The 11286-nt window shown below is 40.1% G+C and overlaps 1 protein-coding gene across 1 annotated transcript in view; it reads right to left on the reverse strand.

Moving 5' to 3' along the window:
• Window positions 1–3777: 3777 nt before the first annotated feature.
• Window positions 3778–11286, reverse strand: part of ALG9 (ALG9, alpha-1,2-mannosyltransferase) — a 162352-nt gene continuing 154843 nt past the window's right edge. Inside the window, exon 15 of the mRNA XM_006890770.1 lies at window positions 3778–4008. Coding sequence (XP_006890832.1) covers window positions 3885–4008 — 124 coding nt within the window. The 3' untranslated portion in view covers window positions 3778–3884. The remainder of the gene's footprint in view (window positions 4009–11286) is intronic.

Below are 11286 nucleotides of genomic sequence, written 5' to 3' on the forward strand. Positions count from 1 at the left end.
GAGAGCTTGTGAAATCCAACAATACCAAATAGAAGCCTGATCTTTGGGGGGAGGAGGGGTAGAATTAAAGCTGAGCACATGTCTATTTATCCACTTACCCAAGGCATTTAATATAGGAGCATAACAATGAATTAACACACGCAGAAATGAAACCATGCTTCTTTCTCCTCTTCGGAGGAAATAAAATCAACTGAATTAGAAGCACAGCTGCCTGACATTGGCCAGAACACAATCACAGTGAATTCCTATTTCAACAAATCTCATGAAGCACAAGACACAATCAAGTACTGTCACTGGTCCCCCTGGATTGAATGCTGCAGAACCACGTAGGGTTTTCAAGTTCTTTCCCAGAAGTCCAGATCAGGAAAAAGACCTAAATAAGTGGTTAGGATCAAGAACCACCTTGGCTTAAAAGCCTGTTTCTATTCTTTAATTCAGTAATAAAGACTATGAGCTATAATTTTCTATGATTATCCCAAGTTTAAAATGACTTGTCTTCCTTCTTATTAGATGTCACCTACCAGGTGAGAGGTATGTGTTGATAATAGATACCTACCTCCTGCACAGTCTGGCTCAGTAATGGTAATCAGTGTCAGAAGATTTCAAGCTGAGAGAAGGCTACTTCTCATCTAGAGATCAGAGAACCATGGGTTTACCAAGCACACCCACTCACTGGGCCCCAAACCGAAGGCAATTACAAATAATTTGTAGTCCTTCATTCCATGATACCTAACAATCTAGAGAAAAAAAGTACCTTTGATATGCTCTCCTTACAGTGTCCAGAGCTCACGCTGTACAGATTACATGGAAGAGAATGCTACTCTGACCAGATTTTGCCACTCTCTATCCAGGCAAAGCTCACCTCTCTGCAAGGTTAAGTGACGGGCATTTTTCAATGCAATAAGTTGGTATGGAGTCAGTTCTGACCCACAATGCCCTGGGGTATGGAGCGGAACTGTTCCACAGTTCTCTTGACTGTAACCTTTATGCAAGAAGATTGCAAGGCTTCACTTGTCCGTGGTACCGCTAGCTGGGTTCAAAACATCAACCTTTAGGTTACTGTTGATGCTGAGTACTGTCAAGCTGTCACCAACCCATAGTTGACCCTTCAGCAGGTTCTCAGAGGCAGTTTAATAGCATGGGAGGAGACTGCCCATCCTTCTCCTGTGGAGGAGCTGGTGGATTTGAATCACGTTCCTTTGGGATTGCAGCATAGCTTCTTACCATTAGGTCTAAGTTATTAGCCAAGTATAACTGGACCCCACAGGTGCCTCTGTAATACTGTACTCTTACAAAAGGTATATACATAACAGAAAAAGTCAGAATCCGGTTTTAAAAAAGACACAAATGGATATTCCCAAGGAATGCTTGGATTAATCGTGACCTTTTCCAGTGCTGCATTACAATTAACTTCTTACTCAAAAGAGTTTTTACCTTTTAAAAAAAATGAGACGATAAAATAGACCAGCATTGAACCACATTTGATTAGAAAATTCTATTACTTATAGACCTCTCTTACTGGACTCAATTTATTCCCCAAAAAAAGAAGTTGGCTTTAGTGTTATGACAGATAATATAATAACATACACACATACACACACACACGGCAAAAGATTTCACTTCACATTCCCTTTCCTGTAGACACATCACATATTCAGATATTTGTCTCAGAAAATAGGAATCTATCCTTTATCATTAAAATGCCAGAAATCTTGAAAGCAGTTGTTCTATATGTAGTACTTTAACACGAGCCCACTCTTTCATGCCGTAGTCATTGTCAGGAACCATTAAGTAGGCTGAGACTCACAGCGAATGCATGAAGAACAGATCTGAGTCTTGCGCTGTCCTGCACCAGCCACACAGTATCCGCCATGCTTCAGTGCACTGTTTCAGTCACTGTGACAATCCATCTTGTTCAGGGTTGTCCTCTCTCTCATTGACCCTCTGCCCCTCTCCACCTGATGCCTTTTTCCAAGGACTCGCGCCTGCTGACAGCATGCTCAAAGTATGTGAGACGAAGTTTGACCATCCGTGCCTCTACGGAGTATTGCGTGGTGTGGCACTTTCTCCAAGAAAGACTTGTTAATTCTTTTGGCACTTTTTATCTGATAAAAAAATACCATTCTTTGCCTTATAATTTCCTTCCTCATCTCTTGGGATGAATTCCTGTTGAAAATCCTTTCTCTGAAATATGAAAGATGGAAACTAAAAACTAGACTGATTTTAGAAACAATTATTCTTATGGAAATAAGGCACCTAAAATGTGACCTCAGAGTTACTACAGGAAAAGTACTGGTATTGGATCCTGTGAGGTTACAAAGGAGCACGATTCTCAAATGTAAGCAATCCATTTCTGTTACAGGCTGGCTGGCACTGTGAGCACTGTTTGTTAGTCTAACTCATGAGCAGATCTGAGACTTCAAAGAAATTCAGGTAAAATTCTTCCACAGAATTCAGTTACAGTATCAGTCTGGGCTCTGGCCAACCTCCTCATTCTTTAAGTATGGTTTCATAGTTGAGAGAGGAGTGTGAAAGAGCATGAGAGAAGAATTTAGGCAATGTGAGGTCTTTTCCCAACTCATTTTCTTACTGGCTGAGTGACTTTGGACAAGTACTTTTATCCTCTCCCTACCAGTTTCCATTCCCTCATCTGTAAGATGGGAATAAAACCACCTGCCTTGCTTACCTCACATCATGATTATGACGATCAAGTGGGAAAACTGATGTAAAAGTTCTTTGTAAATTGTAAAATGTTGTATGCAAAGGGGAAGTAACATATACACTAATTACAGTATCTTCAGGTCTTATTATTACCTATTTGATGAGCAGTGCCCATGCAAAATATGCTGTGCATTAGACAAAGCTTTAAAAAAAAGGTGCTATAATATATACTATTCCATTTCACCAGGCTTGCTAGGAAAAATAAATTCTCAGTTTCCTCACAGGTAGTCCCAGAAAATATTTTAAAAATGTGATGTCATCCAAATCTACCAACTGATAGAATTTTCTTTTCTTTTTTTTTTTTATGTGTGTACCGTCAAATTGGATCTGACTGGTACAGGAGGCGACTGTTCCTCCTTCTTCAGCAGAGCATCTGGTGGATTTGCACTTCTGGGATTGCAGTGCAGTTTCCTGCCACTAGGCCACCAGAGCTCGCCCAACTGATAGAATTTTTTAAAGCATACCTTATAGAGTTATGGCCTGGTCTATTGATACCACTATGTAAGAGTCTTGAATTCAAGAAATTAGAAGCTTTGTATATAGAACAAACTCGGGTCATAGTTCCCTAAATGCTGTCTTTGTTCCTGAGGTATCTTCAGGACTGACTCACAGTCCTGTGCGGGCCTTTACAGAAGCTGTCTTGTTGGCAGCGAGAGAGGACATGTGGGTTGGCAACGAGGCAGTGCACACTTCAGCTTTAGGATCTGAACAAGGTCTGCAAGGGGCTGCCAAACAGCTTTGGTGGAAATGCCCATATGGCCCAAGGGCAGCTTGCTTGTTCCCTGATGGCGGGCCAGAGTGTAGAGAACAGCTCAACACAGCCATCTATTCCAGGGATTTTCCATTCTTCCTACAAGTTGGTTCTGCTTTTCTCTGGTCTAGTAAATAACTGAATAGAAGAGAAACAATAAGATGTGCAGCAATCGATTTATCTATGCTTGAGGGTCTTTCTCTGCCTATTTGCAAAAAGTTTACATGCAGAACAGAGATACAGGAAAGAAGTGACTATGATTGCCTTTTACTATCCAAAAGCACCCAGATTCCAGCATTTATGCATCAGAAGACCTTTATTACAAATGCTATAAGCGATGACTTGAATGGAGTCATATCAGCAGAATCAGTAGTTAACAAGGTGGTTGTCCTCTGGGGCCACAAGCACGTTGCTAACCTCCACTTTTCTTCCTGACTTGCTTTGACTTCCGCGATTTCAGGATAGTGTAGTTTGCATACACAGTATATTGATCTGACAGAAAAGGGACATAGAATGCCCGCAGCAGCTTTGAAGATCTGAAAAAGAAGAAGGGAAGGAGGAAGACAGAATTTTATCACTTGAGACAATTTACTAATGGTACCGAGGGTGACTAGAGGGAATAAACTCAGTGCTCCGGTGAGGATTATATGTTCCATTGTGTATAAGGCCTCTGAATTCGAACTGACTTGACAGCACTAGACAACAGTTGTTGTTATGTGCTGCTGAGTTGCCTGTGACTCACAGCGACCCTACACACAATAGCTCTGAAGCCTGTCCTATCCTGAGCCAGTCTCACTCTCTCTGACACACCTAATCCCATTATCTCAGTTATTGTGTCGATCCATCTCATCCAAGGTCTTCCTCTCTTCCATTGTCCCTCCACCCTTCCCAGCATGATGTCCTTCAGAGACTGGTCCTTCCTGGCAACATGCTCAAAGTATGTGAGATGGAGCTTCAAAATCCTCACGTTCAATATTGGGAAGGGTGTGCGCCAGGGATGTGTCCTATCTCCATACCTTTTCAACCTGTATGCAGAGCAGATTATCTGAGAGGCTGGGCTCTATGAGGAGAAACGCAGCGTCAGGATTGGTGGAAGATCTATCAACAATCTGCGTTATGCAGATGACACAACCTTGCTCGCTGAAACTGAGGAGGACCTCATGCACTTACTGCAGAGGGTCAAGGACTGAAGCCTTCAGTATGCACTGAGGCTCAATGTCAAGAAGACAAAGATTCTCACCACTGGACCAATTGGTAGCATCAGGATGGATGGCGAAGAGATTGAGATTGTTCACAGCTTCAGTTTGCTCAGATCCACAGTCAACACTCTTGGCACCAGCAGCCAGGAAATCGAAAAACGTATTGTGATGGGAGTCTGCTGTTAGGGACCTCTCTAAAGTACTCAAGAGCAACGGTGTCTCTTTGGAGACAAAGGTGCGCCTGATACAGGCCATGGTCTTTGCAATCACTTGTTATGCATCAGAGAGCTGGACAATGACTAGGGAGGACAGGAGAATTGATGCCTTTGAGCTGTGGTGCTGGAGAAGAGTATTGAATGTACCATGGACTGCCAAGAAAACAAACAGATTCATCCTAGAGAGGGTTAAACCAGGCTGCTCCTTGGAGGCAAGGATTCTGGGGCTTCGTCTGACATACTTTGGGCATGCTGCAAGGAAAGACAGGTCTTGGGAGAGGGACATCATGCTGGGTAGAGTAGAGGGACAGTGCAGGAGGGGAAGACCCTCTATGAGGTGGATTGATTGAGTGACTGGGGTAATCGGGATGGGTGTGTCAGAGGCAATGCGATTGGCACAGGATAGAGCAGGGTTTAGGGCTGTTGTACATAGGGTCGCTATGAATTGCAAATGACTCTACGGCACATAACAACAACAACAACAGGACAAACCAGTCTGTTCTCTTTGCAGTCCATGAAAGTTCAACACCCTTTTCCAGTCCTATAACTCAAAGGCATCAATCCTCCTTCTGTTATCTTCAGTCTTTGTCCAGCTTTCTTACATAGTAAGTAACTACAAAGACCATGGCCTGGATTAGGCACACCTTGGTCTCCAGACTGGCATCATTGCTCTTTAGCACTCTGGAGAGGTTCCCGACAGCAGATTTTCCCAAATTTAGTTAGATTTTTTTTATTTCCTGACTGCTCAAATTTATCCAAAAATGACTGGAACACAGACACATGAGGAAATGTTACAAATTACTGGGAATAAAAGAGATACAAATCAAAACCACAATGACAAACAATCTCACTCCAGTAGCAGTGGCAAATTTAACAGGATAGCAAGTAATAAATGTTGGAATGGATGTGATGAGATAGGAACACTTAAAGATTGTTGGTGGGATTGTAAAATGGCATAGCCATTCTGAAAGGCAGTTTGGCATTTCTTCAATAGCTGAACATAGAAATTCCATATGACCCAGCCATTCCACTGCTTGGAATATATTCTGAGAAAATGAGAAATGAGGTTCCAACGTTCATAGCGGTGTTAGTCATCGTCCCAAGAACATGGAAACAGCTCAGATGTTCAATCACAATTGAATAAATTGAGAAATTATGGTACATTCACACAATGGAATATTACACAGCATGAAGAAGAAATGATTTTGTAAATTATTACCTAACTTGTGAGGGACTGGAGAGTATTATGCTGAGTAAACTAACTCAGTCCCATAAGGACAAATACTTTATAACACCATTATTGTAGAATGAGTATGAGAATCCAAAGGGGTAGGGTGGAAGCAGAGGGGTGAGGATGGGTGTGGAAGGGATTTAATCATAGGGTCTTACAATTTGATGGGTCAGGGGGTGGTGAAGAAAATTGGAAAGTTCCTGTGTGAAAAACAATGTATTCAAACTTTATAAATAAACCAATATGAAAAAAAAAATTTTAAAGCAATATATATTAAAAAAATGATTGAAACAGTACATTAACAGAGAACTGCCAAAACCATGAGTGGGGTTTAGAAGGAGCCATGGCACTAGGGACATCATAGCCAATACAGATGGATTTTGGCTGAGAACAGAGAATACCAGAAGAATGTCTATCTGTGCTTCATTGACTATGCAAAAGCATTTGACGGTGTGTATCTCAACAAACTGTGGCTAACCTTGAAGAGAATGAGAATCCCGGAACACTTGACTGTGCTCATGTGAAACTTATACTTGGACCAGGAAGCAATCCCCAGAACAGAGCAAGGAAACACTGCATGGTTGTACGTTTTTAATTATATGATTAGGATTCATGCTGTGGACTGGGGCTTTAAGTATAGTATTGAGCTTTTCTCTGATGAATTTTATAGCCTTTAGTTTTACTCCTGGGTCTCTGATCCACCCTGAGTTGTTTTTTGTGTACTGTGTGAAGTGTGGGTCTTGTTTGAGTTTTCTGCCGATGGTTTTCCAGTTTTGCCCACAACATTTGTGAAAGAGGCTGTTGTTTCTCCACTTAACTGATTTTGTCTCCTTGTAAAAAATCAGTAAAGCACAGGTAATTGAGCTGATTTTTAAGTTCTATCCCACTGATCTATATGTCTGTCACTTTATCAGTACCACACTGTCTTGACCACCACAGCTGTGTAGTAGGATCTGAGAACAGGAAGTGTGATGCCTCCTTCCATGTTTCTCTTTTTCAGCAGTGCTTTGCTTATTCAGGGTCTCTTTCCATTCCAGATAAAGTTGGAAATTGTCTTTTCCATCTTGTTGAAAATGGAACTGGTATCTGTATTGAGATTTTACTGAACTTATAGACTGCCTTTGGCAGAATTGTCATTTTCATGATATTCAATCTTCCTATCCATGAAGATGGTATATTCTTCCAATTCTCTATATCTCTTTTTGTTTCTTATAGTAATATTTTGTAATTTTCTTTGTATAGGTCCTTTGTGTCTCTAGATAGATTTGTTCCCAAGTATTTAATTTTGTTATTAGCTATTGTAATGGGTAGTTTTTCTTAACTCCATTTCTATATTCTCTTTGTCACTGTAGAGAAATCCAATTGGTATTTGTAATTCTCTGTAATTCTGAAATATAAGAACAATTGCAAACTCAAATTTCTCACAGGTTTCTGAAGAATAGAATATAAAAAAATTCATTTCATAATCTCAGAAGACATTAAGGCCAACCAGCATAATACAGAAGGTATACAAAGGCAACCTATTTGATGAGTAGCAACTGGGACCTTAAAAGCTTGTGTTCAAACATTTAAAGTGGGTCTAACAGTCTGGAATAAAGAAGAGTGAAGAAAATGAAAGACATACAGAAAATGTTAGTTGAAAGTAATAAAGGACCATGTAGACCTCAACCTCCACAACCCTGAAGCTCAAAGAAACTAGATATGGATTATGAGAGGAATCACACTAGACCCTGAATAGAGCGGGATAAAATGTGGGGGAAAACCCTCAAAGTCATAAAAATGGACAGGCATTTGGATTTTCCAGAGACAGATGAAATCCCCAAATCTATGGTCTTTAATTATGCTTTGAACCTGGAAAAAAAGGTACTCTGTGTCTCAACTTTCCCCCAAACAATAGATAAATCTAAAATGTGAACAATAACATCAGGAAAATACTCATTCTTAAGAACAATCAGCCACAAAATATTAAAATGGTCAGCATCTGCCCAGAGATAAAGCTCAGAAGGCAGGAAAGGATGGGATAGAAGGATGAATAGAAATAAGGGTGATGAGAAGGACAGGAATCACAATATGAGGATTCTAATTAATGTCAAAAAGCAAGGTATGGATGAACCATTGAACAGAAAATGAATTCGTTCTATAACCTTCTACTAAAATCACAATAAAAATATCTCGTATACACATACACATTTGTCAAATATTATTAAACAGGAAGTAGAATTTAGTACTTTTAAACATAGCATTTCATCCTCTTAGGAACCACTGTGGAAAGTGCTATTACCATTCCCATTTTACAGATAGAAAGCTTAGGCTGAAATAGGTGAAGTGACTTTGTTAGGGCCATACAGTTAGTAAGTGATGGGTCTCTGAAACCCAGATCTGACTCAAGAGTTTATACTCTTAACTACTCTGCTTTATCTTGTAATCCAGGAAAAAGTTACCAGAACTCTTGAGTTCCTAGACAAAGAAATAGCAAGAGCTTCAAATTTTAGAGGAAGCACTGCTTCTCTCAGTCTAAAAAATCAAAAGGTGGCCCAGTCACTGCCACTATAAAGGAGGTGGCCGAGGGGTGATCTACTGCCAGACCTTTTCCAGATTCTAAACTTGTAAATGTCATATCAACGTGACATTTGTACTGGCAGCCTCTCCCTGGGTTTGGCAGACTTCTGCAGTGCCTGCACACAATGACAGCGTGTTTGGCACACACACTTCTTGGAGAATTTTCCCAGTTGGGATACTGACAGTGCTTTCTGCTCAAGAGCAATGCATTTCGCTTCAACAGTTAACAAGCTCACAGGTTTTGAAAGAGAAAAGAGGCTTAAAAGAGAGACAATGAGCAGAAAAGGGGAAGCACCTTCCTCAGTTAGAAAGATGTTTATTTGTCCTATTCATACAGCACAGATAAGGGGAAGGTCATACTAAAAAAAGAAAAAGAAAAAAACACACAAAAAACAACCCTTAAACCAGATCAAATTCCTCCAAGTTTGAGTGCATTAGAGAAAGGCTGAAATGAATTAAGGGGCATTCTCACTGTGGTTGACTCAATCATAAAACCTTAATTAATAATGTTGCTATTAGATGTCATTGAATTGACTTCAATTCATACTGGCCCTATGAACAATAGATCCGGACCCTGTGCTCTCCTGCACCATCTTCACCATCTCTGATACGCAGTCACTGACTGCATCAATCCATCTTGTTGGGGGCCATTCCTCCCTTTCTCTGATGTTCTGCCTTTCTCAGCATGATCTTTGTACAAAGATTGGTGCCCTCCTGACAATATGCACAAAACACGTGAGAAGACGCCTTCTCATCCTTACCGCAGAAGAGCACACTAGTGGTACTTCCTTCAACACAGACTTGTTTGTTCTTTTTGCAGTCTGTGGGATATGAAATACTCTTCTCCAACACCACAATTCAAAGGCACTACTTGTTCTTCTATCATCTTTATTATACAACTTTCAGATGCATAGCAAACACTGAAAATACCATGGCTTGGATCAGGCACACCTTTTGTCTTCATAATGACACCATAGATTCTTAGTATTTTTGAAAGATCCTTGACAGATTTTCCCAACGTAATATATCTTTTGATTTCTTAATTGCTGCGACCATGAGTGTTAATTGTAAATCCAAGTGAAATGAAATAGTTGACAAGTTCAATCTTTTCTCCACCTATTAATAACATGCCTCCAGAAACTCTATGAACTTTGATAAATGTCAGTAATTGTAGAGGGGCTTCAAGCCTTTTGTTCATAGGGGTGCTATGAGTCATGCTCAACTTGAAGGCACTCAACCACAACACCACCATCATGATTGTGCCAATTGGCTTAGTGGTGAAGATTTTTATTTTCCTGATGTTAAGAGGTAACTCATATTGATCTTCTGCAGCAAGCGTTTCAGATCTTCTTCACTTTCTGTAAGCAAGGCGTGTCATTTGTATAACAAAAGATGTTAATGAGTCTCCAATCCTGATGTCACATTCTTGTTCGTGTAGTCCAGATTCACAAATTCTTTGTTCAGTATCTAGGTATGGAGAATGAATACAAGCCTGACACATATCTTTCCTGCTTTTAAACCAGGAAAAATATATATCAAACTTCATTAGACAGGAAGTAGAATTTGCAGTGCTCCTTTGTTCTGTTTAAACAACTGCTTCTTGCTCTATGTATATAGGTTTTGCCTATTGTTGTGCCATAGAGTCTATCAGAATCCAATGCACCCAATGTTAGTTATTAATTTTATTTTTAGAGCAGTTCTAATTATTTTTAAGGATTGTTGTTTTATAAATTTTATTCTTTGCTAGTTGTTGTTGATTGCCTTTGAGTTGAGTACGACCCATAGTGACCCTATGAACAAAAGGCCTGAAGCCTTACTATAATTATTGGCATTTATTGAAGTTCATAGAGTTTCTAGAAGCATGTTGTTTAGGAAGTGGATGCCACTCCTGCTTCCAAACTTGTCTTAAACTGGGAGCTCCCCCAAACCCTGTCCACCTTGGGTAACCGTCATGGCATTTGACACCCCAATGGCATAAGGTTCAGCATCACAGTAACCCCAGGGTACCTCAGTACAGCACATTGACAGAAGAGTGCTGTACCACTAAGAATAATGTTCCTTCAAAATATAATATCAACTTTAAATACAAAGCAAAGCACACTTAGAAATTTTCTTTGCTAGAAAAATATTACTTTAATTTCATACCCCCTGAATTTCAGAATCATCTCAGGGACAGGTTTGAGGCCTTGAACACCAATGAGCGAAGACCAGATGAGTTGGGGGAGGATATTAAATGTATCATACATGAAGAGTGCAGTCATTACAAAGACAGAAGAGGAAGAAAGGACCAAAATGGTTGTCAGAAGAAACTCTGAAGATTGCACTGGAATGTAGAGAAGCCAAAGCACAAGGAAGAATCCAAGACACTAAAGAGCTGAACATAAGCTTCCAAAAGGCAGCACAGAATGACAAAGCAAAATATTACAATAAAATGTGCGAGGAGCTGGAGTCTGAAAATCAAAAGGGCCAAACTCGTTCAGCATTTCTTAAGCTCAAGGAACTGAAGAACAAATTCAAACCTAGAGTTGCTACAATCAAGGATGCTTTAGGCAGAATGTTAAATGATCCAGGAGGTATCAAAAGAAGATGGAAGGAATACACTGAGTCATT

Source organism: Elephantulus edwardii, unplaced genomic scaffold, assembly GCF_000299155.1.
Source record: "Elephantulus edwardii isolate Elephantulus edwardi_28Jun2011 unplaced genomic scaffold, EleEdw1.0 scaffold00093, whole genome shotgun sequence".
NCBI classification, from domain to species: domain Eukaryota; kingdom Metazoa; phylum Chordata; class Mammalia; order Macroscelidea; family Macroscelididae; genus Elephantulus; species Elephantulus edwardii.